This window comes from Muntiacus reevesi, chromosome 6 (genome assembly GCF_963930625.1).
Source record: "Muntiacus reevesi chromosome 6, mMunRee1.1, whole genome shotgun sequence".
In the NCBI taxonomy this organism is placed as follows: Eukaryota; Metazoa; Chordata; class Mammalia; order Artiodactyla; family Cervidae; genus Muntiacus; species Muntiacus reevesi.
In genome coordinates this window covers 23,900,254-23,928,073 of record NC_089254.1, presented here as the reverse complement: position 1 = coordinate 23,928,073, position 27,820 = coordinate 23,900,254, and the positions used below count along the sequence as shown (strand labels likewise).

Below are 27,820 nucleotides of genomic sequence, written 5' to 3'. Positions count from 1 at the left end.
CTGGAGTCAGACATGGCAACCCACTGCAGTATTCTTGCCTGGAGAATCCCATGGACAGAGAAGCCTGGCGGGCTACAGTCCACGGGGTCACAAAGAGTCAGACACGACAAAGCAACTAAGCACCCAACCAAAGCAACCCAGACTGACAAATACAAGGGTGTGAAGGGTCTGGATGTCTAGAGGTAATTCATTAGCCACTATCCCCACCTCCAGCCATACTTTGCATTCTTCAATGAGTCCTCTCCACTTTGAGGGCCATACAGACATAGCACATGGTGACCTGATATTCCTAGCACCTGGCTAAGCGCCTGGTACAGAAGAGGTACTCAAAATATTATGCTGTCCTAAAGAGCTCATGAGCTCACTTATTATGTGCTAGAGATGCTTACTGCCAAATCTAATCAATAGTTCGTAGGAAGAAATCTAGCTTAATGATCTTCCAGATTATTCTATCTCTATATAATCTATAAAAGAGTTTCACTCTTTCATCAAATACCCACCACACTGTAGAAACAAGATGCAAAGAGAGACTTGAATCATTTCTAGACCCCCTACATTTTTTTTAAGCATCCAAATTCTATCAGGGTAAGTGAATTGCTCTGAGGATGAAAGAGGAATGTAGGACCTTTGAAAAAACTGGATGCAACTCTGTAGTTAAATTATTCAAAAATGTTCTGTCATCACTAGAGCAAGAGAGAAGTCGTGATGATAGTGGACGGTAAGAAACTTAAAGTGGTAATAAGATTTAAAGGGGCTATACCACCAAAATGTAACGTGGCATCCACAGATAAATGAAAACTAAGGCCCCAGAGCCCTCCCTCTCCACGCTCCAATAGTCAAAATGAGGGATTACACTTGACACTGAACTCTCCCTCTGAACTTCTGCCTAATGTGGGCAACTGAAGAACAATTTTGTGATGACTGAGCATGTATTTCTCTGATGCCAAACATCTGGACACAGATTTGAAAATTCTATAAATAGTCTGGGTATTGCATAATACTTAGCTAAATATTAAGCATTTTGCAATATCCAGACATTTAGTGCTGAAGCCAAGACCTCAATTCTTCATTTCATTTTCATTCCTCAAATGACACAAAGAAGGCTGACGTGCCGTTTGTCACGTTTTTCTTCTCTCTGTTCTCCTTGGTGCCAAGTGGACTGCTTTACACTTACACGGCACAAAACGGATAGCATATATGTTATCTGCTGGGAAGAAATTACATAAAGAGATTCAAAAATAAGGGATCCTGACTTGCCATCTTCCAAAGATAACTGGTTTAAAGTAGCTCTCACAGCCACCAACAGAGTTTCCACCACAACCTACATCCTCCTTCTTCAGTACGGTTCTGGGAGACAAAAAGCAGAGTTATGGGCAAAACAGCCCTGCACTGACTCCTCCATTGAATACACCAGATGCCAACCATATGCCAAGGCAGTGCTGTGCATTCAGCAAGGCAGAAGTAATTGGGACATGGTCCTTATTTTTGAGGGGCATACAGTCTTAACATGACAAAATAAAAGGGCAATTGCTTTTTTCAATGACTTCTTCATTGATCAACTTAAGAATCATGCCTGAGCAGCATCGGACACAGATGCTCAACTCTGGCTCTTTAAAACAATGTTTTAAAGATACCTTCTAAGACACCCGCCTCAACCAGGCTTTCCTCCTACCTGACCAACCATTCCTTCTCAGGCTCCTCTGCTGGCTGCTCATCTTCCAAAACTGTTACTGTAACAGAGTCCTTGGTTCAATTCATGGATCACTACCCTTCTCTATCTCGCCTCCCTAACTGGTTGACTTCATCCAGAAGCAATGCTAAATACTACTCTCTACAATGATGACTTGCTGAGTATAAACCTCCAGCTATTCCTCTCCCCTGAACTCTATCATTATTAGTCTACCTGCTATCTGGCATCTCTACCTGGGTATCTGACTGGCATCACATCCAATACTGAACCCCTTACTTGCCTTCCAAAGCCTGTCCAACTGCAGTCTCCCCATTCCCGTTAATAGCAGATTCAGCCAGCCAGTTGCTCGACTGGCCTCTCTCTCACCCCAAGCTCATCCATCAGGAAATTATATTGGCACCACCTTCAAAATCTGACTCTTTCTCTTACTTCCATTGCTATCTTATGAGTCCAACCTCCATCATCTTTGCTTAAATTACTGCAATAGCCTCACATGTGGTCTCATGGTTTCCACATCTGTCATCTATAATCTGTTCTCGACTCAGGAGCCAGACAAACTTTTAAATGAAAACCAGGCCTGAAGCCACCAATGGCTCCCCATTTCCCTTGGTGTAAAAGCTTAAATCCTTCAATCTGGGTCCAGAAACTCTCTGACTCAACTTTAACCACTCTACTCCCCGCCCCTGCTCACTCTGTCCCAGCCCTAGTAGACTCTTCTCTGTCCCTTGCATACATGAGAAATATTCCTTCAGGATCTTTTCAAAGTCATTCCTTCAACCAACTTTTTCCAGATGTCTGGTCATCTCCTTCAGTTTCTGTTCTACTGGTGTCTTCCAGAGAAGGCCAATTCTGACCACCATATATAAAAATATGCCTTCATCCTCCCCTACCCACCACACTGCCCCCCAAATCCGTGCTTCATCCTTCTTATTCTATTTTTCTCCATAACACTTGCTTTGTTTTTGCTTTTTTTAACCTTCTTTTCCCAGGTGGCACTAGCGGTAAAGAACCCACTGCCAATGCAGGAGACATAAGAGATGAGGGTTTGATCCCTGGGCCAGGAAGATCCCCTGGAGGAGGGCATGACAGTCCACTCCAGCATTCTTGCCTGGAGAATCCCATGGACAGAGGAGCCTGGTGGGCTACAGTCCAGGGGTTCGCAAAGAGTCAGACACGACTGAGCAACTAACACTTTGACTTTGATGATGTATAACATTTACTTCTTTGCTTATCATTTATCTTCCCCTTCAAATGTAAGATCCATGAAGGCAGGACCGTTTGGTTTGTTTTGCTCACTGTTGCCAATGCTCAATTAATATTATTGGAATAAATAAAAGAAAAATTATTTGGCCTTCTTTATCTAATAATACATTTATACTAGATTAATAATATACTGTATTAGACTAATAATATAATGAGCCCTAGACAACTATGATTATAACATAGTTTCACAGGAAGTTGATTTGTTCAGGGGAAAGGTGACAAGAAAAACCTCAGATGTATAGATTTTGACCAATAATGGGAGAAGAAGAAAACAGTATTTCAAGAAACAGATTCTACAGTAGACTGATAAAAGTAATTCATATTTATTATTTTTAACCCAATGCTAATCTTCATGTCTTAAAATATTTGCTTGTCTTCTAAATTTGATTTTGATCAAATTGCCATGTTTATGCAAGTTTTCATTCGGTATGTTTTACCTCTGGTGAAAAGGGAGAAGCCAGTTCTGCAAATTCAATTCAAGAAGTTATTTAGAGTATACACTCTCTGTTAAAAGAAAACAATGTCAGGAACTGAAGGATGCAATATAGACAATGCTATGATCTCTGCCAACTACAGCTGGGAAAAAAACAAACACAAATTATCCACAGTATGGAGCATTAGTGTGGTTCAACAGAAAGGACAAAGTAAAATAAAATCTTACAACACTTAACTCTCAGCCCTCACTGTAATTTAGAATTAGCTAGAAAGCTTTAAAAGAGGGTTTTCTAACCAAAAAAATGACATGCCTCCTCCCTCGCTCTCAATCCTGATTAAATTAGTCTGGGGTAGAACTCAAGTGTTACAGCTCCCAAGTGAAAATTTAAGGAAACAGTTCCTTCAGACTAAAGAAACAGGAGGCTTTCGGTAACTTTACAAAGAAAGAGCAAGGTATGCTAGGTCAAGAGCAGAGGATCAGCAACGACAGGCAACAAAGGACGAAATGTCTGGGAAACCTCTGTGGCCAAAATACATGAAGAGACGCACATGGTGAACGATGCTGAACAACATGCTAAGGAATTTGGGTTTATCCTGTAAGAGTTTTCATTCATTATTACAAGCAGGTTTGGATTATTGGTTGTTCAGTGACAAGAAAATATGGAGGCTCAATTCAGAAGAAAGAGGATAGGAATGAAGGTGAAGTAACCCCAGCCTGTCTTCACCACTAATTCAAAGGCGTTTGAGGTGATGACGGCCCACTTTTAAACGACCCAAAACTGAATGAAAAGTAAACCACTGAGATGCTCAAAACTCACTTTTCAAAAGTAGGCCGAAATACAACTATTCCCTAAAGAAATTTTCTTTCTTTGTAAAAGCCTCTTAATTACCTTGTTAAACCTGGTGAAAGAAAATAACCTCATTTCAAGTGAGAAAGGACATAAATGGCACCTTTTGGTCCTCTATTTTAAAATCAAAAGTTGGGAAATTTCACAGACATATTTGGCACCAAGGCCAATTATAAACACCAGCTCAACAGCATCATGTGAAAATTCCAGGTTCTGTAAATAGTGAATCATTTTAAATTCAAAATCCAAGTAAATATTCAGCAACCACTTACACATTTTAAATCCACTCAGTAGTTTGAACAAGTGCCGAGAAATAACATAAACCTACCTGCATGTTAAAGTATTAAATAAGAATAATTTGAAAAATAACAAGAATTTTGAAAAACATCAAATACAATAATTTGAAGGCAATTACAGTAAGTAGATTTTTTTCTTTGGATGAAGTACTAGTGTTTTTTCCTTTATTTTAGAGCACAGATTGAAAAGAAATTATACTTTTCTAGTCCTCCAATGACCAGAATAGGACTCAAAATAATGTACAGATAAGTCATTCCGTGTTTATACTCACCATACCTCAGTCATTTTTTTTCTTACAACTGGAGGATTAGTATTACTATTTTGAGGGTAGGAACTCTTGTCTCTGTAGGCCTGCTTAAGTTAACATCAGCCTGTAAGTGTTAGAAACCCCAAAAGCTTGAAAACCTTTTCATTATAACATATAGATTTGTAATTCTGAAATCTAAAATAATTCAACTTTTACACGAAGCTGTAACAACTTTTTTTTTTCTATAGTGCATCCAAACCATTTATCCACATCCTCTCATTTTATCCTAAAAACTCCTTGAGGGAAAAATGAAAAATATCATCCACCAGTCTATAAATGAAAAACTCATGGAGACATTTGCCTGAAGTTAAATTCCAAGCAAGCTGTAAAGCTGAAATTCAAACTTAGGTTCTCTTCCTGAATCTAGTTCTTCTCTCCATAGACTGTCCAAATATATGTATTTTATCTGCTATGTTTTACCTATTTTAAGACAATTTCAATTTCAGAGACACTTAAAATGCAAATAAACATATGCCTTATAATGGATGTAAACAAGTATAATTTTTGACTGCACAGAGGTTTTTTTTCCCCAAAGCAAACCAAGGTATTGGGGGAAAAAAAAAAAACTGCAAAAAATATCAATAAAAGCAAACTTAGAAAGATTTTAGGAGAACAAATATAGAATAAGAAACAAAACTGAAACTTCTGAAATGACCTTTCTTGTTTAAAGACTACAAGTTATTTTCCGTTCTTACATTCTTAATTAAAACTATTCATACATACACACACATATTATAACCAGCAGTCCAATTCCTAGAAGTCTTTTCTTCTTTGCTCGAGAAGCAGGAGATATAAATCTTCAAAATGTTACATATTTTAAGATAACACTTACCTCATACTTCCTAAAATTCCCCACCAAAAACCTAGGAATAATTTTTAAAAGCTATTTTTCACTTTTTTATCAAAATATTTTCAATCAAAATTATTTTAAAATAAACTATTAAAAATAAAATAGACCATTTTCCTGAAGCAGTTTTCACTTGTATCGATATCCTGAACAGTATAAAAAACCTGAGTTATCTCCACACTTCCCCAAGTCAATCATACTTTCTCTAACCCACAAGGATCTCTCTTAGTCCTAAATTTTATGGCTCCTAAAGTCAACCCTTCCTTTACCTAGCATTCATGTTCCCACCTCATAAATCCTAACTAGATCTTGTCTTCACTGAGTAGGTAATTGCCTTTGTGTGTGTTTATTATTTCCTACAGTTCTCAGCAGAATACACACAATGGGAAAATGTTTATTGACTGAAGAAAACTCTTGAAATCATATGTAGAGAAGATAGTGAATGAAAAAGAGGCTTCATAAGGCATGCTTATTTCAAAGCCATTCGGCTCACTGCTGTATTCCTAGGCTGAAAACAATGCCCAGCACACAGCAGACACTCAATAAGTATCTGGTGAGTGAAGAAACATTGCTTCTTCAAATGTAGAAAGTTCTAGAGCAAGTCACTCAGATGACATCATGAAGGTACATGAAGAAACCATAGCTTCTGCCTTTCCTCCTGTATCTATAAACTTGATATTCACTACACTAATGTAAAACTGTTCAGTACAAGCATGTGTGTAGATGCACTTAGTCATATGTAGTAGTCGTAACTTTTGCCACGGCATGAACTATAGCCGGCCAGGCTCCTCTGTAAAAGGGACTTCACAGGCAAGAATACTGGAGTGGGTTGCCATTCCCTTCTCCAGGGGATCTTCCCATCCCAGGGATCAATCCTGCATCTCTTGTGTCTCCTGCATTGGCAGAAGCCACCTGGGAAGTTCAGTACAAGGGATTCTATTAATTGAAACAACCAAACCATAAACAACAAAAATCAACCACACCTTTGGCTAGTGATCAAAAGTCCATGACAAGTTAGGAGGATGTTCCATCCAACCAATTTAATGACAGGCTTTTCGGACTGATCGCCAGTTCTGTTTTAGTCTCAAAGCAATTAGCAGGCCACCTGCACATGTATACTGCAATGGACAAGTAAATAGGCTGATTGAGTCCTAAGTTCCTGAAGAAAATACTTCAAGAAACAGACTGATGACTCTCAAAGCAGGCTGTGGCCTTTACACTTGCCACTTCCACATGCAACGTAGGCTTCAACAGCACGTTTTAGAAATGATCTCAGACCTAATCCCACAACTTTAAATTTATTCCAGAAGCAGTAATCCAGGTGGAACTGAAACCTATAAAGGGTCCTCCTCTTTGTCTTAAAAACAAATGTCTCCCAAGTCTTCATTCTTTACCCTGTCCCCAACCACTTCACATGCCCCATTTTAAAATGATGAGGAGAGACCAGGAAAGATACAGAATCTAAATAATAGCAGTGGTACATTTTCAGCATCTATTTAAGACTTGGTTTAAGGTTAACCTTTCATTTGTTTCCAATTTAAATTGCCGAACTCATCTAAACTTGTTCACAGTTTATAAGCAGTAGACATTAATTCAAGAAATATCCTTCCTCTAAAAAGCCTTAGATTTAAAAAGCTAACCATTTGTACAGTCCTGTGAATTCCCAATTAACTATGTTTTACCGCATAGCTATTAAAAAACAACAGAATGCACTTTGAAGGTCAATGCACTTTGAAGGTTGGACAGATACAAAAGTCTTACGGCTTCCATGGTGGCTTAGTTGGTAAAGAATCTGCCTACAATGTGGGAGACCTGGGTTCAATCCCTGGGTTGGGAAGATCCCCTGGAGGAGGGCACAGCAGCCCACTCTAATATTCTTGCCTAGAGAGTCCCCATGGAGACTGGCAGGCTGCGGTCCATGGGGTCGCAAAGAGTCAGACGTGACTGAGAGATGAAGCGCACACACACATAAAAGTCTTAGTATGTTCCTTCAGAATTACCTTTCTCCTTGCTCTCCTGATACCACAGTAGATACAGCTAGAAATGACATATCTGGAAAGCAAGAGAACTAGATTTAATAATAATTTGCCTTTGGAGAAGCATATATATATATACACACACACATATATATATGGCACATTAATCTACATAGACCCCCTCAATCAATTAAGTATGTAGATATTCTACTGTGTGTAAGCAGATACTATAAAGTTAAATATCTGGTGAACAGGTGACTAAATCATGCGGGGGAGGGGGTAGAAGTCAAGAGCATAAAGTGGGGAATGTGAAGTTCTAAGCAGGCCATTCAGGCTAATAAAAGAAAACACCTGGAGAACGGATAAGAATTTATTTACTTAATAAACAATCAAAGTAATAGGCATGCTTCAGGGAACACAAAGGTGGATCCTGATCTGAAACTTGACATGGATCTCCAATTACAAGAAGCTGAATCACCAGGTGTTCCAGAATTTTTCCCAAGTTTATCATTAGTGACATGTTGAATAAATTCCTACTAAGACACACACAAACTAGCTGGAAAAACATGCTTTACCCCTTTTATGTTTATTTAACATGTTTGTTTATGTCTTATTGTCAAAGCTTTGCAATCACGTTCACATACACAGGAACAATAATAGTCAAATGACCTAGCTCGCTCTCCTATTGGTGACCACAAGGCAGCCTCCCGACTCTGAGGATGTAACCTAAGCTTACACAGATGGCCTAGCTCTCAGCTAATGAAGAGGAGCTGGGTTTGTTTTCAGGGTGGGTGCTGCAAAAAACGCCAGGTGTATTTATAGAAGGGAGCACGACTATGATAGAGACATGACGACAGAAGTCTAAGTTTCTCTCGCCTGGTATAGAAGCCTGCAGAAAGATCTGGATCCCACAGCCTGGTTTCCACTCCTGACTCTCAACTACCAACTCTGTAAACTTATTAGTGTCCTTTCTGGTCTACCACCTTACGTATAAAATTTACACAAGGCCCCTTGCCTCGGATGATTGCCAGAAAAAGGAACGAAATCGGGTAGGTAACATCTGGGACGTGGGAGTTAACTCGATAAATGGCAACCTCCTCTCCCATCCTCCTGTTCAACCAGAATTGCCCCTCAAAAATTACAAAGATACAGGGTTAAAACTAAAAAGCCCAAGCTGGTTGGCAGGGAAAGAACAACTTGGGTGGAGGCTCGCTTATTTACCGGAGGCTTTCGCTTAAAATGGAGCTAGGATATTGGTACCGGGCGCGGGGAGGCGGGGGGGCGGGAAACACATGGAAAAACCATCAGGTATGAGCAGAACTACCCCTCTTCCCCCCACCACCACCTCCCCCAAAGACATTCCTTTAAGTAAGGACGAAACAAACTTCGGAAGCTGCGGATATCCTGTGAACCTACTCGGCGGCCTCAATGAAAATCACAGGCACACGCAGAGCTGAACACGACGTACACCATCCACAAGCCGCCTTGTCACTTTCTGATCACGCTATTTTTGCAAAGCTGTCCTCAAATCCGAGGCTGCTCTCTCGCCTCCAAATTTGCCCCCAGAGGGTTTTGGGAGCCAAGAGCGAGATGCGGAAGGGATAATGAGGGTGGCAAAGTGGAGAGGTCTGGTCAAATGACTGAAAAACAAGGCGGTGGATGAGGGGGCGGGGTAGAGCAATGGGGCAGGGACACGCGGCCACCGAGCCAGAAAGACGGCGGCTTCACAATGAAAGGAAGAGACTGCGACAGTCGCCGGCTCCTGGTCCCCGGCGGAGACCGATGGCGAGGCCGGGGGCGCGCAGCAGAGCGTGGGAAGACGGGAAGAGGGGGCCGGATGAAGTGGCCACGAAGCACCCGAGCAGGTGCAAAGCCCCCAGGAGAAGAGACACGGGCTCGGGATACTCACTGTGTAGAGTAGGTTGAGCGCGCACAGGCAGTTCTTGGAGCACGCGAAGCCCCCGCAAACCATCTTGAAGCCTGTGGTTCCAACTGCAGGTAAAATCTAGCTCCAGGGAAGCCTCCTGACAGCCTCTTTGTCCTTGCCTTCAGGGCCTAGCCAAGGCGAGGCCGCAGCCGGGCTGCGGGTGTGGAGCCCAAGGCTTGGGCTGGGGCTGCAGTGCGCGGCGCGCCCGCGGCGGCTCCAACCCGCTCGGGAACCTGCGGCCGCAGCATTGGGAGCCTGAGCCCGAGCCCCGCCCAGTTCCCCCCGCCTCGCCCCGCCCAGTCCCCCCCCTCGCCTCGTCCCGCTCCCTGATTGGCCGCCGGCGGGGAACAAAGGTAGAAATATGCAAATAAATGCGCTCAGCTAGCTGGGATCCAGGAGGGGAGGGGCGGGGCGGCCCCTGGGAGAGGGGGGCAGGGGCGGAGGCCGTGGGGGAGGGTGCGGGAGGCCAGAGTGTGACGGCGACTTCGCCGCGGTTCCTGGGGAGCAGGTGAGGAGAAGAGGGCGGGGCTCCGCGGAGATCCACGCTGGCAAGGAGGAAGATGACAGCACCTCCCGGTTCTTGGCCCCAGGGGGTGACGTGGCACCATTTTGAATGAGATTTAAAGCACCTGGCCTTGTTTGAATGAAGGAAGAAAGGAAGGAATGAAGCAGTGAATGAATAAATGTGAACGACTTCAACGAGAAAAATGAAGTGGGGAAAATGAAAGGGAGGAAATAAAACACTAAAACGAAAGATGAAATATCTGCTTTTCTTAGAAAATAGATTAGATATATGACCCATAATTGTGACTCTTGTCAGGTTAGATGTATCCTACAGGGATTTGTAAAAATGCTAATGAACTTTATGAATACATGTATAAAAAACAGAAAATCAAGAGGTGGGGTGTTTTTGTTTTTTTACTTCCAATCCTGCCTTTCAATAAGCTGGGGGGGGGGGGTGCGGTTTCCTCCACAAATATCTGAAAAATTTTAAATGACAGTCTCCACTACTGTCAATTCATTATCACTTTGAGCCTCTGCTATGGAAATGAATAATAGATCTTCAAATTCCTCGCATGTAACTTGGAATATTAACAGTATGTCAAACACTTTTTGCACAGTTTCTGGCACTGTAAGTAAGGACTCAATAAATGTCAGCTAGTATTAGTATATCTAACAGTTTTTGAATACCTACTACATTTTAGGCACTAAGGTAAGCAAATAAAGGTTTGGTTATTTCATGGTGCCTTCTACCAAAAAATGATCTTACAGAGAAATAACCAGATATTTATATGAAACTTAAGAGTTCATGCTGAGTAAATGATGTGATAGCAAATGATACTGTTTACATTAAATAAAAGCTGCTGATAAAAAGATAATTTGTCTTCTTGGAATTATCTGCTTCCTCTTCTAACCTCTCTTAACCTCCCCAGATCTCACTTCACCAAGAAAGTCACATTAATTCTTTAGCCCTGGTATTATTCCATATTAACCTTTTGTATATACCCCAAAAGAGTTCCAGCTTTTTTAAAATTTTAATCTGGAAAATGACCCTCAAACCCAAGTAAAACTTGGTAGCTCAACTTTCCATTTTAGACGCTCATTTAAGAAAAAGAATTAGTGGGGAGATGTATTCTTCCTCTTCTCATTAGTGACAACATTGCTACCACTTGAACATCACTCAACCAACTTTGACAACTCTATGCTTTCTTCGTATTACTCTTTATTGTCTCCCTGTGGGTTCAATCTTTTTTTTTTGTAGGAATGTCCCCTTTCAATCAGGAGTCCAATAGGAAGGAGGTGGCTCATTTCAATGACTGAGAAGAGTTTAATAAAGAGACTGTTTTGAAAAATACGGACAAGGTTATAGGAAGCCAAAACAGGATGTTGAAACAGTTCAGAGCTAGCAAGAGCAAGCATTCACAATTCCCCTTAAGTCTGGGGGGCAATCTAAGGGAGCAGTTACCAAACCAGGCAAGAGCTCCAAGTGTAGGAGTGCTCTGAGAGCTGTGACCTTTAAGAGAGAAAACAAAAGACTGCAAATTGGAAAAGAAAACAAGTGAACATGGTGGGATTTCTTAGAATTTGGGTGTAGAAATTTCAGATGATCTCACCCTAACAAGAATGAGCTAGAAAAGCTACAAAATAGTTTAAAAAAGAGAGAGAAAGAAAACCTACCAGAAAACAAAGCAAATGAATAGACGAAAACAAACAACAACAACAAAAATAAACCCACAGATACAGAGGACTGATTGGTGATTACCAGAGAGGAACGCAGTGGGAAGGTGGGCAAAGAGGGTGACCAGTATTAATTGTATGATGATGGATGGTAATTAGACTTTCAGTGATGATCACTTTGTAGTGTATATGGTTGTAGAATTATAATGCTATACACCAGAAACATACATAATGTTATATACCAATTTTACCTCGATTAGAAAAAAAAAAAATTCTCATAGAAATGAAGAACCAAAGACATTTAAAGGGAACAAAACCCAGGAAGTAATAAGACATTCTTAGGAAGGAAAAATCCCACAGTGCTTTGATTCTTGAGTGTAAAATCACTCAGTCATGTCTGACTCTTTGTGACCCCATAGACTGTATAGCCACCAGGCTCCCCTGTTGGAGTGGGTTGCCCCTTCCTTCTCCAGGGGAACGTCCCAACCCAGGGATCGAACCTGGGTCTCCCACATTGCATGCAGATGCTTTACCATCTGAGCCACCGTGGAAGCCACAGCTTTCACTCTTAGGGATTAGCTATTAGGGGCTTCCCCGGTGGCTCAGCCAGTAAAGAATCCGCCTGCAATCAGGAGACTGCCTGCAATGCAGGAAACACGGGTTCCATCCCTGCGTCAGGAAGATCCCCTGGAGAAGGAAGTGGCAACCCACTCCGGTATTCTTGCCTGGAGAATCCCAGGGACAGAGGAGCCTGGCAGGCTGCAGTCCATGGGATTGTAAGAGTTGGAGACAACTTAGCGACTAAACCACTAAGGAAAGAAGACTGCCGCACAGCCTGGATGGGAAGGGAGTCTGAGGGAGAATGGATACATGCACATGTATGGCGGAGTCCCTTCTCTGTTCACCTGAGACTACCACAACATTTATAATCAACTGTTGGTGTGTGTGCTCAGTCGTGTCCAACTCTTTGCAATCCTTTGCACTATAGCCCACCAGGCTCCTCTGTCCATGGGATTTTTCAGGCATGAATACTGGAGTGGGTTGCCATTTCCTCCTCCAGGGCATCTTCCCGAACCAAGGATCAAACCTGCATCTCCGGTATCTCCTGCATTGCAGGCAGACTCTTTGCCCACTGAGCCATCAGGGAAGTAAAATAAGAAGTTTTTAAAAAAGTTTTTAATAAGAAAGAAGAGTGCCATAGAAAGGGATAAACAGAAGCTAGCTGATTATTTTAAACCATCTTTTAATGTGCACCTGTGGACTAGTGTTATAGTCTATAATTATAGGATCCTAAGCCTCAGAGTGAGCGTACAAGTATTTGCCAGCTCTAACCCATGGGCCTTCACTTAGTATAAGGATTGGAAGCTCTGTAGTCTGTGACCAGACAAAAGTGCTCCCTTCACAATATCTCAGGATAGACAAACATCCTTGAGTGTGACAGTGGCTAAAAGCTGAGAATAGGACAGGAAAGACAGAGCAATCTGGGTCTTTACCCAATCTAAGCAGTGGCTGCCAAAGGCTAAGGAATTAGCCCAAGAGGAAAATCTCTTTACCATGGACTGCAAGAGCCCTCCGGAACTGGGATAGAACAACAGGAAAGGGAAAGAACTCACAAGGACATGAGAGAAATCCAAGGACATGACTGAAGAATGAAGAATGCTCCACACACACACAAAAAAAAGTAAAAGCCAGGTTGTAAGCATGTCTCCTGAGGCTCAGAGTGCTGGTCACTGCGCTGTAAAATAAAAAGAGATTTGTATGAGGGCTCCTTCATATAGAATGAAAACCTTGATTGTAACCTCAAAAATAATTGGAGCCAGTGCTGAAGTGAATCCAACTAAACCTGTAACAAGTCCTGACCCAGCTCAATGAGAGTGTGCACGACTTAGGTATCCATAGTAGTACCCTGGCAGAATAAAGGATGTACTGTTTTCTGTTGGGAAATACTACTTGCTTCACTCTCAGTGTTCTTTTATATACACTATCTGACACAAAATAAAAATTATGAAAGATTGAATAATAAAAAAAAATTGACTATGGTCAAAAGAAGGAATGGAAGCAAAACCAAAGAAGATTCAGATGTTACAGTTATCAGACAGATCCTCAAAACTCAACCAGGACTGGATTAGATGTGCAAGAGGTTTATTGGGAGAAACATCTGTGAGGTTAAGTGGGGAAGTAACTATAGGAGGCTAGGAGAATTAAGAGACATCACTTTGTTGACAGATGACTATATAGTCAAAGCTATGGTTTTTCCAATAGTCATGTACAGATGTGAGAGTTAGACCATAAAGAAGGCTGAGCGCTGAAGAACTGATGCTTTCAAACTGTGGTGCTAGAGAAGACTCTTGAGAGTCCCTTGGACAGCAAGGAGATCAAACCAGTCAATCCTAAAGAAAATCAACCCTGAATATTCATTGGAAGGACTGTTGCTGAGGCTGAAGCTCCAATGCTTTGACCACCTGATGCAAAAAGGCAACTTTTTGGAAAAGACCTTGATCCTGGGAAAGATTGAGAGCAAGAGGAGAAGGGGGCAACAGTGGACAAGGTGGTTGGATGGCATCACTGACTCAATGGACATGAGTTTAAGCAAACTTGGTGAGATAGTGAGGGACAGGGAAGCCTGGCATGCTGCAGTCCATGGGGTTGCAAAGACTCAGACATGACTGAGCGGCTGAAGAAGAACAGCAAAGGATAGTTAAGGGAATGCAAAATAGGTATCACCTCTAAGGAGGAGAGAGGGAAGGAAGGATAAAGGAGAGGGAGGAAGGATGGATGAAAGGAAGGGAGGAGGGAAGAAGAAAGGAAGAAAGGAAAGAAGGAAGGTCTTGGACTGTAGTGCAGTTTTTAAAAGCTTTGGCCAGGCCGGCAAGGAGTCTTCAAGCCAAAGCCAAATGTCAGAGACATCCAGCACACCCTCCTGTAACGAGCCTGCCTCAAGTACTGCCACAGTCACTGATTGGAGACATCAGCACAAAGGCTCTGAAGGATTTCAGAGGATAGCCTGGGGGCTGGCTCAACTATGCTGCCCACAAGAGGAAGGGTGTTTTCTTGCAATAATTCTAACTATATTTTCCCCTTTTGTCTTAAAAATATTTCTCTGGTCACATCTTGCAATTTTTGTCTTCATCATTTTACCATGAAGGAATTCTCCAACTTCATCTGGGTAATCCTTTTTAGGTTTACCTAACAATCCATATTTTAAAACTCTTTCTTTGTGGTTTTGGTTTTTGTTGTTGTTGTTCGGTTGCTAAGTCCTGTCTGACTCTTTTTGCAATCCCATGGACTGTAGCCTGATTTCTGAGGCAAGAATATGGAGTGGGTTGCCATTTCCTCCTCCAGGGGATCTTCCCAATCCAGGGATCAAACTCGTGTCTCCTGCATTACAGGCAGAAAGATTCTTTACTTGATGAGCCACTGGGATTTGGGTTTAGCTTGACACCACCTTTATTTTTTAAATTTTTGTTTGTTTTTTTTCCTATCAGTTCAGTCAACATTTCTTTTTTTAATAATTCAACACCAAGACCTGATTTTGTTCAACAAATCCTAAGCAAAATTATTTATAAGCTGTTGCACAGAATTTTTAACTCTTACCGAAAGTCTTCCTAAACTTCTCAGAAATATGAACATAAAATTGCTCATGCACAATTTATAGTCACATAAAACATCAGTAATACAGCAAATTTTAAACTGCTTCAACTGCAATGAAAGTGAAAATCACTCAGTCGTGTTTGACTCGTTGTGACCCCATGGACTATACAGTCCATGGAATTCTCCAGGCCAGAATACCAGAGTGGGTAGCCTATCCCTTCCCCAGGGGATCTTCCCAAGCCAGGAATCAAACTTCGGTCTCCTGCATTGCAGGTGGACTTTTTTACCAGCTGAGCTGTCAGGGAAGCCCTAAACTACAGTACACTTTGCTATACTATATCTCAACCCCAGGATATTTTCCTTAGTCAATAAAGTATTAATATATAAATTAAGTGCCAATTTTTAAAATATCTGTCAGTGATTTTACTGGAATTGATCTAGTTACATTATTTACAATGACAGCTTTTTTGTTACAAAAATTTTTGTTCACTCTTTCTTTGATATTCTTGTGTCTCCAGGGGAAATAAAGGAAAGAACTGTAGAAATTTTCTTCTGGAATGATTTGCAGCTTGGATTGAATGAAGCTCAAGATGGGAGTTTCTTGGCCAAGAATGAGACAAAGGAGCTGATCAATAGCTGCCTGTCTCCTTCCAAGTCCATCTCTTGCTCTGTTTTCTCTATTATCCTTTTTGATGTTTAGCCAAACTTTAGCAATTAAATGCAATGCATTCATCCTGCCTACAATAATATACAGACTCCCTTCTGCTTCGCAGAATGTTTCACAATTCATGCTAAAGGACCTTAAATCATAATTCATTATCAGAAAATGTTTTTCTTCTAACTACAAATTAAATTTGAAGCTCTTTTTTTTTTTTTCTTGCTTTTACTTGCTTCTTTATTTTCCTGTCGATGTGATGCCAAGAGGATGAAAACGTATGGTTTTTATATGATTATCTTGTCATATATAGCACCCCAAAGTCTCAACTCTAAATTTCTGGGACTCTTTTGGGTGGCATATTCAGTCATTAATGGGCAAATCCAGCTTGATGGTCAGACAAAACCAGCTTGACTTCCAATCAGCTGATTTAAAAGAGGTGGGACAGTCAGCTTTAGGGATGGGATAATCTGCTTAACCTTTGCCTCTTTTGTCTCCACATCCTCCCTTCCAATTCTTCTTTATTCACTATGCTAAGAATGTGCCAGGAAGATAACAATTTAGAAGGAACTGATGACATTTATAATGTTCCATCACATCTAAAACAAAACTTTCTGGAAATCTACCCTATTTCAATTTTGAGGCCTGAACGTGTTTCATTTTGAGTAGTATAGATCATTATGTGTTCCATTAATATTTATTTAGTCCAATGGCTACTTAAGTAAATGTATTATTTTTCATTTGAAAGCTAATAATACTGCCTTAATTAATACAAATACATCAGAATGAATAGGAAAAGGTGCAATTAAAGTGGTCAACCATTTTATAGCTTATTTAAATAAGCTATCATTGTGTTTGAGAAAAACAGAAGGAAACCCAGCATTTATAAGAGTAACTATTTTTGACCTGTAAAAAGATATATTTTTCTGACTTCTAAAAGTGAGATCAATACAGTTTAATGCAGCTTCTGGTACACTGGAAATCATCCAAGCTGAAAATAACTCAGGCATCCATCCATACTAGAAATGGGTGACTAAGTCATGGTATGCCCATTAGTGGAAACCAATCCCAAACCAGAAATGAAAAATATCCAGCTACCTCCACCATATGGATGTGTCCTGCCCAACATGGGTTTGAGTAAGAGAAACCCAAATGCAAGAAGGCAGATATTATCATTCCATTTATATAAAACTCAAAAACATAAATTTAATGACAGTATTTAGAGATGATTGCATTTAGAGATGACTGGTAAAAATTACAAATAAAATTGAGGGACTGTTGACCATAAAGATCAGGTAGTCACACATTTGGGAGGGTGTGTGTGGAAATAGTGATTGGAAAAAGGTGACAGGGGATTCCTGAGATGCTGAGAGTGTTCCTGAATGATCACTTCATAACCTAACTATGAGAGTTGAGAGAGAGGAGAGAAATATTAATAACCTAAAGTAGCAGTAATCTCATATTTTATATTATGTAAACAATGTTATTCTGGGAAAAAATAGTAAAACCATCTGTGTATTTTTCAAGCTTATTTTCATGCACAAATTTTTCTTTAAAACAGGAACTGTACATTAGAGAGCATACTTCATAAGGTGACTTTTGTCATTTTTGTCATTTCAGGGGGGTTTGTATATTTGCTGTTATCACTGCCATAAAATGCCAATGGTGTCTTCATGATATTTTTTTTTTCTTTCTTTTTCTTCATGATATTTTTGGCAATCTACCAGGTACAATTTAGGGCAAAGAGACAATTTTTAGAAATAAAAGCATGTCTCAGTTAAGTCATATCCTGTTTATAAGTTCGAGTACACTGGAACACATTGTTAAGCACTTTCCTAAAACAAAGGAACATGGTAAATTTTTTGAGACTTTAAACATCATTCAGAAAAAAATGTTCCTACTTTTTGGGCCACGCATCTTGCGGGGATCCTAGTTCCTTGACTAGGGATCGAACCTGGGCCACAACACTAAAATCTCTGAGTCCTAACCACCGGACTGCCAGGGAATTCCTCAGAAAATATTTCTATTCTTCTCTCTCACTTTATTGAAATTGCCCAGTGTGTTGGATTCTAGTTTGGATATTATTTCTTCTTAGAAGTTTGAAGTTCTTTCTTATTAAATTATTATTATTAAATTTTATCTTGCAGTGCTGTTAAAAAGTCCAAAGCCATTCTGATTCCTGATACTTCATTTATGACCCCTTTGCATTTTTTTGTTCCTCTCTTTGAAAATTTGTAGCTCTTCTCTTTGACCTCAGTGTTCTGAAATTGGAGGAACACTTTGAGAAAAAGATTATCAAAGTACAAAAAACCAAATTTGGTACAAAATGAAATTGTCTAAAATGGATAAAGAAAACAGAATAAGTTATACATTTTTTAAAATAAATGATCAGTTCTAAAACCTCACAAAATCCTAAAAAAAAAAATAGAAATTTTATTAATCTACTGTCTTATGTAACTGTATATTTTCTATTTGGGGGCTATTTTTTAAATTTTATTTTTAATTGGTAAATAATTACTTTACAATATTGTGTTGGTTTCTGCCATATATAAGCATGAATTAACCATAGGTATACGTATGTCCCCTCTCTCTTGAACCTCCTATCATTGGCTGTTTACTTTTGATCTCTTTTTTTTTTATCTCTTTTTTTAATGGTAAAGGTTTTATAATATATTCCACAGAGAAAATAGAAAAGTTATTCAGTCTTTCTCTAACACAGTTAACTGAAATTTTAATTTTTATTGTCAGTAATTTAGATTAACTTTTTTCTACTCTACAACTTATAGTCACAATTCATTAGTGATAATACTATTTAAATTTGAAGAATGTCTGATACTCATTATCTATTTCTGCATAACACATTACATTACCCCCTACATTTAGGAGCTTAAAAAAATAATCAGTTTATTATATCTCATAATTTCCTAGGTCAAGAAGTTGAGCAGGACTTGGTTGGCTAATTCTTCTGCTCCACGTAATGCTGAAAGGATTACTTGGTGATATTCAGGTGGCAAGCAGGCTGGTCTGGACAGTCTGTTTCCACGTGCTGGACTTCAGGTGAGACGCTCTCTCCCCATGTAGCCTGAGGGACTATTCGTGTAGTATCTGTGTGCATTTAGTACATGGTGACTTTGTGCTCTAAGAGATGGAGTGGAAGCTTAACAGTCCTCTTACAGACAGGCCTCAGAGCTGGCACAGTAACTCTTCTTATACACTGGGCAAAGCAGTAACTTGCCAGGCCACATTCAAGAGGAGAGGAAACAGACCCAATCTCTTGGTACGAGTCTAGAAAAAATTTTGTGGGGTGGTCTTTATTATACCACAGTGGTTCTAGTTCAGGTGTCTCTTGCTGTCTAACAAGCTGCCTCCCCCAAAATAGACTTAAAACAGTAACTCATTGTTATCTCTCATGGTTCTGTAGGTTTTCTGAACTCAGTTTGGCCTTTCTCACTTGAGGTCTCTCGTTCTGTTGCAATCAGATGGAGGCTCAAATTGACTGGATATAAAAGATGGCACCTCACCAAATGCCTGGGGCCTCTGTTGGCATGGCTGAAATATGTGGGGGATGCAGGCCTCTCACATGACTAGCTTGAGCTTCCTCACAGCATGGCAATCTCACGGTAATTGGACTTTTTATGCAGTGTATTGCTTCCCTAGAGTACGTTTCAAGAGATCCAGGCAGAAGCTGCAAGATTTCTCAGGACTTACCTCAGAACTCACCTACATCTCTTTTACCACGTTGGTCAAACCCAAGCAATACAGCCAACCCAGACGTAAGGGTTATACAAGGCCATGAATACCAGCAGGCATAGAGGATAGCTTTGACGTTAGCAGCCACACCCTAACAAATTTCTTACATATATATGCTCTTCATTTCAAGGTATTTCATAACCTTAAATGCTCTTGAATCAACAACTCAAAAAGTTTACATTGATAACTATATATAGTGAAATATTTTACAAGTTTTATGCAATTCTATCGATATGAAAAAACTTCCATTTTGATGAGATATGGTTGAGACAGAATCTTCCATTTACAATTTTACATATCCAATGCTCAAAAGAATTTTTCACAGACTTCCTTCTGTCTCTGTAAATCACAACATTTCTCCCCCACGTTGCTCTTGTGCTGGGTTCCACAGGATAAATTCATAACACTTTTCGCTTCTGACACTGCATCTCTCTGTTTCATGGGGTAGATTAGCACAGTGGCAATGAGTTTTCCTGGAAGTCATTCCTAGTCCCATGACTAGCTAAACCATATATGCAATACATATGAAATAGCTATATAGGGAAGTGACTGTAGGATACATAACTGTATCACACTAAACCCAAGCTAAACATGTCCCCAACTGAATTCAGTTTTGTGGATGGCCTCCACAAAGCCACCTGATGTGAGGGAGAATATGACAGAGGCAAAGTTAGAATAGAAAGAGTCAGTTGGATGGGGAATATATGTAAATCCATGGTTAATTCATGTCAATGTATTACAAAAACCACTACAATATTGTAAAGTAATTAGCCTCCAACTAATAAAAATAAATGAAAAAAAAAGAAAAAAGAAAACAGAAAAAAAAAAAAAAAGAAAGAGTCAGTTGATCAGGGTTAAAACATCTTACGTTTACGGATTTTACAGAAACATTGGACTGCGTGAGACATTGCTAGAACCCCTCCACAAAGCTTTTGAAAGGCTTACTGATAACCTTACTTTGCTCTCCCTGCCCTTTACCTCCAGCCTCCTCATCACCTGAGGACCACTTTCCTCTGATCTGCTGTTACAGCATCTGTCACATGCCTCCTTTGCTCAGCTTTTGGCCTGCTTCAACCTACTGCCTACGCGGCAACAAGAGTCATCACTCTGAAACGTAAATTCGACCTGCTTGTCATTCTAGCTTAAAATCCTCAGTGGCTCTTTGGTGGTGGTAGTTTAGTCGCTCATTCATGTCCAGCTCATTTGCAGTGCCCTGGACTGTAGCCCACCAGGCTCCTCTGTCCATGGGATTTCCCAGGTTGCCATTTCCTTCTCCAGGAGATCTTCCTGACTCAGGGATCAAACCTACGTCTCGGGCATTGTAGGCCAATTCTTTATTACTGAGCCACCAGGGAAGCCTGATTCAATGGCTCTTTACCATTTTTCAGATTCCTTAATAAGGTTTACAAGGCTTTTCAAAGACCAGACTATACCTCTACCTTTCATCCTAATTCTTCTCATTGGCCTTTCCAAAATTCTTTAATTCAATCACATTGAACTATTTTTATTTCCTGGTATTCTTTTCACTCTGGGCCTTCCTAATTCCTAGGGTTAGGTACTATATTAGATATGGTAGATTACGCTACAATGAAAATTTGACCCTGAAATTTCATAATTCTAACAAAAGTATATGCCTCATATATGCAAAATTGAAAGTCAAAACAGCTATCTTTCATGCAGTGACCCAGTAACACAAGCAGCTTCTATCAAATCACATCAGGGTGACCACCTGCAGGGTACACTCCTGCTTTTAAAACAGTCATAAGGGGTCCAGACACCTTCTGTCAGTCATAAAGGGTCCAGACACCTTCTGCTCACAGTCCCTGGGCCAGAATAAATCAAACTGCTTGAATAGCTGCTGATAACCACTAACCAGATAACACTACCCATAAGCTACTCCCATCACATTGTCTCTTTACCAATCCCATCATCATTTTTATCACTCCCTTTGCCCAAGTCTTTTTACTTATAGCTTTACACATCCTTAATACACTAATAACCTCCGTGAGGACTCCCCTGGTGGCTCAGGTGGTAATGAATCTGCCTGCAATGCAGGAGACCTGGGTTTGATCCCTGGGTTGGGAAGATCCTCTGGAGAAGGGAATGGCTACCCACTCCAGTATTCTTGCCTGGAGAATTCTATGGATGGAGGAGCCTTGTGGGGTTGCAAAAAGTTGGACACGACTGAGCCACTGACACATATAAAACTTCTGTGAGAGCAAGAAGTGTGTTATTATGGTTCAACACTTTGTTCTCTCCTAGCACCTAGAAAATTCTAGGCATTCAATGACTGTTTATAGAAAGACTAAACAAATATACTGACACTATCAAATGTTGACTACAAGACTCCTAGCCCCAACTTTCCATGATCCCCTGAAAAAATTATAAACTATAAGGCTTCTTCATTTGTTTTTGTTGTTGTTGTTTTTTTTTTTTTTTTTTTGATACTCCACTTAAATCATTATGGTTTCCTATGTTATTCACCCCATTTTAAAGATCACAGAGTTGTGGCTGAGATATCACAAGGGATTCAAAAACATTTCCTTTTTAAAGCAGGCCCGAGTTACTTAAACCTTGCACATTGTAAAGAAAGGCCAATCGTCACAACTACCCTTAACCAGTTCCCAGAAGATGAGCTAAGCCATGGAATATTCGACCTGATAAGTGCTTTGCACGCCTGAGGCCTTAGGCCTTGTTGCTTTTGTGGTGAATGCCTGTTCTGCTCTGGCAGGGGCGGGCGGGGCGGACTCGGAGCTGTGGTCCATCACCCAGGGTTAGAGCCCTACCTGCATGCATGTGTGCGTGCATGCTTGCTCAGTCATGTCCGTTGTGTTTGAGGGGAGGAACCGTCCACTCGGAGGGAACCTGAAACTTGTATCTGATTATTCCTGGACCTCTCCCCATGCACCTTTTTCCCTTTGCTAACTTTAATCTGTAACCTTTCACTGTAATAACCTGTAACCACGCATTTAACAGCTTTTCATAGTACTCATAGTGACTCATTGAGACAGGGTGGACTTGGGGACCCCTGGCACAATATCTAACACACCATGCTTCCTGCCTTCCTGGCTTCTAACCTATATTCATTGTAAACTTAGATTTTCCATTGGAAAATAAATGCTTTATATAATTAACTTCTTTATAATAAAATTTGTCCATGCTATTTTCCTTCTCCTAGTTGGAGATGACTTTTGAGAGTCCCTTAGACTGCAAGGAGATCCAACCAGTCTATCCTAAAGGAAATCAGTCCTGAATATTTATTGGAAGGACTGATGCTGAAGCTGAAACTCCAATACTTTGGCCACCTGATGCAAAGACCTGACTCACTGGAAAAGACCCTGTTGCTGGGAAAGATTGAAGGCAGGAGGAGAAGGGGACGACAGAGGATGAGATGATTAGATGGCATCACTTACTTGATGGACATGAGTTTGAGTAAGCTCTGGGAGTTGGTGATGGACACGGAAGCCTGGAGTGCTGCAGTTCATGGGGTGGCAAAGAGTCGGACATGACTAAGCGATTGAACTGACTAACTGATTGATGCTATTTTCCAGAGATACATAGTTTGAGATTAGAAGTTTGTTAGAAGAACTCACCAAATAGCACACAAGAGAGTTTTAAATCATTTCTGTGTCTTGGCAAGTATCAAGTAAATGTCCAGTTTTAACCAATTATCTTGAGGCAATATGCGATAAATTAGTTTTGCTGTGAAAAGAAAGACTGATTATTGCCTCTATTTTAGAAAATCATAGGAAATATGACTATTACATTTATTCAGAAAAGTGGTTTTGACACGTGGCATGATATAAAAACCACTTACTTGGCAGTCTATAAATCTTGTTTAGCCATGGATTAGGCCTTGCATAAATCTTATCCTAGAGTTTACTCATCTACAACCTGCAATGATACCACTTTTCCAATACCCCGTTTAATCAGAGTGAAGAGGAAAAGAGTTAAAACATATGAAAAAAATCTGGAAACATTAAAACGGTACATGAATGTAAAACATTATTGTTATTGTTATTATTCAGTCACTAAGTCCTGTCTGACTCTTTTGCAACCTCACTGACTGTAGCCCACCAGGGTCCTCTGTCCATGGGATTTTCCAGGCAAGAATATTGAAATGGATTGCCATTTCTCCAGGGGATCTTCCTGAGCCAGGGATCAAACCAGTGTCTCCTGAATTGGCAGGCGGATTCTTTACCACTGAGCCACCAAGGATGTTCTCAAATTAATGGCAACAAGGAAGTGTCTTCAATGTAACTCGTTTGTGCTATCTTAGGAAACTGCTTTTAAGAGGACTCTTTCGCAGGAGTTACTTGAATTCTTGACCGTAAGACTCATACTTAAAAACTTAACACTTTTATGCATAAAGTAATGTGCACTTGTATTGTTAACCTCTAGGTCAAGTGACAGAGTTGGGTAAGGAAAGGCATGTTTTATGTATTAATTTATAGCTCTAAAAGAGAAGAAGTTTGGACCGTAAAGAGAAGATGTTTTAGTAAGCCAGGAGTCAACCCTCATCAATATAAATACTACTTTATAAAATCACTTAAGCTTGTTTTTGTTCAGTCACTCAGTTGTGTTGGACTCTTTGTGACCCCATGGACTGCAGTATGCCAGGCTTCCCCGTCCTTCACCATCTCCTAGAGCTTGCTCAAATTGTGTCCATTAAGTCGGTGAGGCCATCCAACCATCTCATCCTCTGTCATCCCCTTCTCCTCCTGCCTTCAATCTTTCCTAGCATCAGGGTCTTTTCTAGTGAGTTGATGCTTCACATCAGGTGGCCAAAGTACTGGAACTTCAGTTTCAACATCAGTCCTTCCAATGAATATTTAGGATTCGTTTCCTTTAGGATTGACTGGCTTGATCTCCTTAAAGTCCAAAGGACTTTCAAGAGTCTTCTCCAGCATCACAGCTCAAGAGCATCAGTTCTTTGGCATTCAGCCTTCTTTATGGTCCAACTGTCATATCCATATATGACTACTGGAAAAACCAGAGCTTTCAGTAGATGCACCTTTAATAGTGCTCAAATAACACCAGGTATGATCCAATAATGTGACATAATAATTCGGGCAGGATAAGCTAGGTTATGATGTGGTCATGTTAACCCTGAAATCTCATGACACAACTGAAGTTTATTCCTTGTTTATGCTGTTTTATCAGAGAAGGCAGAGCCTTCTGTTCTGCATTGTCACTGGATTTGGGATGATGAAAGCTCAGGAAATCAACTCAGAATATTCATTGGAAGGACTGATGCTGAGGCTGAAGCTCCAACACTTTGACCCCTGATGCAAAGAGCCTACTCATTGGAAAAGACACTGATGCTGGGAAAGATTGAAGGCAGGAGGAGAAGGGGATACAGTGGATAAGATGGTTGGATGGCTTCACCAATTCAACGGACATGAGTCTGAGGAAGCTCCAGGAGATGGTGAAGGACAGGGAAACCTGGCAGTCCATGGGGTTGCAAAGACTACAATATGACTGAGCAACTAAACTGAAAATTGTATGTAACAGACAGGACTTGGTCTATTCCACACATTGTGGGTTGATGCCTATCCAGTATCTATTTACTCCAGTTACCTTCTTCCTTGCTTAAAGTATACCCTCAATTTCCCAATAAACATACACTGCAGAGGAACAGATTCCCAGATTGCAGATTCTCACTGCATCTGCAAGCCTGCTTCTGAGATGGTTTGCTGGCCTTCCTTGACCACAGGCTTTGCTTCAGGCGTAGACATATGAACCAAGGGGTTTAATTAACGAGACTCTCAGGAGTCTTGCTTGAAATATTGGGACAAAAGTAGCATTTCAGAGCAGGCAGTTGTAAAGCATGGCACATGCATGATAAGGGAACCAGTATGAGAAGGATGATAACACAGAGAAGGCACAACCAGTAGAATAAAAGAGAAATGAAACAAGAGTCACTGACTGGGCTTAGTCAATCACGAAGCCTCGTCCTTCCTCTAAACTTGCAGTGGAGCCAATGTGTGTCTTCATAAGGCCATTGAGTCAGATATTTTCTTATGTGCAGCCAAAGATATTTTAACAGATTAAATATCTACATTCCAAAAACACCTGCACATCTATACAGTTGACAATAATTTCAATTATATTCAGTGCAGTGACCAATGAAACGTCATTCAACCGTCTGGATAAAACCAAGTTTACGTGAGATCACGTGAGTCTGTGATCCTAAATGAGTTAAAACTGATAACTCAACAGGAACACAGAAATGAGTCCCATCATATTGGTCACGGTTCTCCAGAGGAAAAAACCAGTAGGACAAAGAGTGGGAGAGACACAGAGAATTTATTTATAGGAACTGACTTAACACATTTATGGAGGTGAGAAGTCCCACAATTTGCTGCCTAAAAGCAGGAGAACCAAGAAAATAATTCAAGTCTGACAACCTGAGAATCAGGGGAACCAGTGAACTAAGTCTGGGTCCAAAGGCCCGAAAATCAGAGGGGGGACCAGTGGTGTTAAGTCCAAGTCTGAACCTGAAGGGTAGAGAACCAGGAACACTGTTGTCCAAGGGCAGGAGAAGGATGTCTGAGCTTAAGCAGAGCGAGCAAACTCGACTTTCCTCTGCCTTTTTGCTTTCCACGGGCCCTCAAACAATTGGATGACACCCACCCATAGTGGTCAGGGTGACCTTCTTTACATCCTCACAGGCCAGGAAATGGAGTTTTATCAGCTCTCTGGGCATCCCTTAGCCTAGGCAAGTTGACACTTTAAATTAGCCATCACAGCCACTGAGTAATCTCTCAAACTTGATCTGTTCAGACAACCTTTTCTCTTTTCAGGTTTTGCCACTGCCTTCAGAATATTTCCTTCTTAGCTTTTCTTTTTCAAATTCCTCAAGTATCATCACCCCATCTCCACCCCAGCAGTCTGTCTTATGCAGCAGTATTTAAGATATCCACATATTACTTTTACAAATGACACCTACCAACTACCCATGTTTGGTACAAAAGGTTAATTGAACATTAAGTGAAATTTATCACTAGCAAACAAAAATTTCAGGAAGAAGGAGCTGAAATGAGCTGAACATGATCTTTGAAAATATGGCTACTACATCATGGTGCAAATTGTTGGGGAAACAGAATTAAAAATAAAATCTTCTCCCAATCCAAAAATCTCTCCAGAAAGACAATGGAAAAAGAAATACTTTTTTTTATTATTATTATTCCATAAGCATTAAATCGCTCTAAGAGGCTGCAAGAACAGAGAGGAATCTTGACTTTTTATATAGCCTAGCAGATACAAGTCATCCTTTACATGTGCAAAAAAAACAGTAACCAGTCCTCAAGTAAGAGGACTTGACAGCATTGTTTGTTACATGTAGTTCATTCTAACTTTACCTGGTAATTGTATGGCCAGCTACATTAGCATTGGCTTGTTGGCTTTACCAAGAGGAAAAGCTAAATTCTTATTTTTTTCTGATAGGAGGTAGTTTTGCAACTCAGAACCAAGCACCCACCTAAATAAGTCTACCACTGTCCCCCAGAAACTGGGAGAGAGGGGTGCTATCTTCCTTTATGTTCATATTCAAAGAGACCGCTCCCAGTTTCTTGAAAGAAACATTCTCGGGTTACAAAGCTGACCGAATGCCAATCCAGTCCTCAAAGGAATTCAAAGCACTTCCAATTATAGCTTTTCTAAGGTAAATGTCAAAGGAAAAAAAGAGAAGGAAATCTCTCATTTTCTACAGGGAGAATCAAGCCTCTCATTTCTCATTTTTACTTGTCCTTACATGATGTACATGTTTTGATTTTATTCTAGGTGTCCAAGACAATAAGATAAGTGAAAACTCATTCAGCAAATATATCTAAAAGTGCCTTCTATGTGCCAGGCATGTGCTAGGAAGGTCCAAAACCCGTTGCCTTTATTCTAAAATAAAGAAGGTCTACGCTCAACATCACTATTTATTAGGGAAATGCAAATCAAAACTATAATAACGTAGAGGTAGGGGGATGGAGGGAAGCTCAAGAGGGAAGGGATATGTATATTATTATGACTGATTTGTGTTGTTGTATGGCAGAAACCAACACAA

At 40.4% G+C, this 27,820-nt stretch overlaps 1 protein-coding gene across 1 annotated transcript in view; it reads right to left on the bottom strand.

Annotated features, from left to right (window-relative positions):
* The window catches only part of TSPAN13 (tetraspanin 13), a 34,631-nt gene extending 24,793 nt beyond the window's left edge, over nt 1-9,838 (bottom strand). The window contains exon 1 of the mRNA XM_065938716.1: nt 9,573-9,838. Coding sequence (XP_065794788.1) covers nt 9,573-9,635 — 63 coding nt within the window. The 5' untranslated portion in view covers nt 9,636-9,838. The remainder of the gene's footprint in view (nt 1-9,572) is intronic.
* Between the last annotated feature and the right edge of the window lie 17,982 nt (nt 9,839-27,820).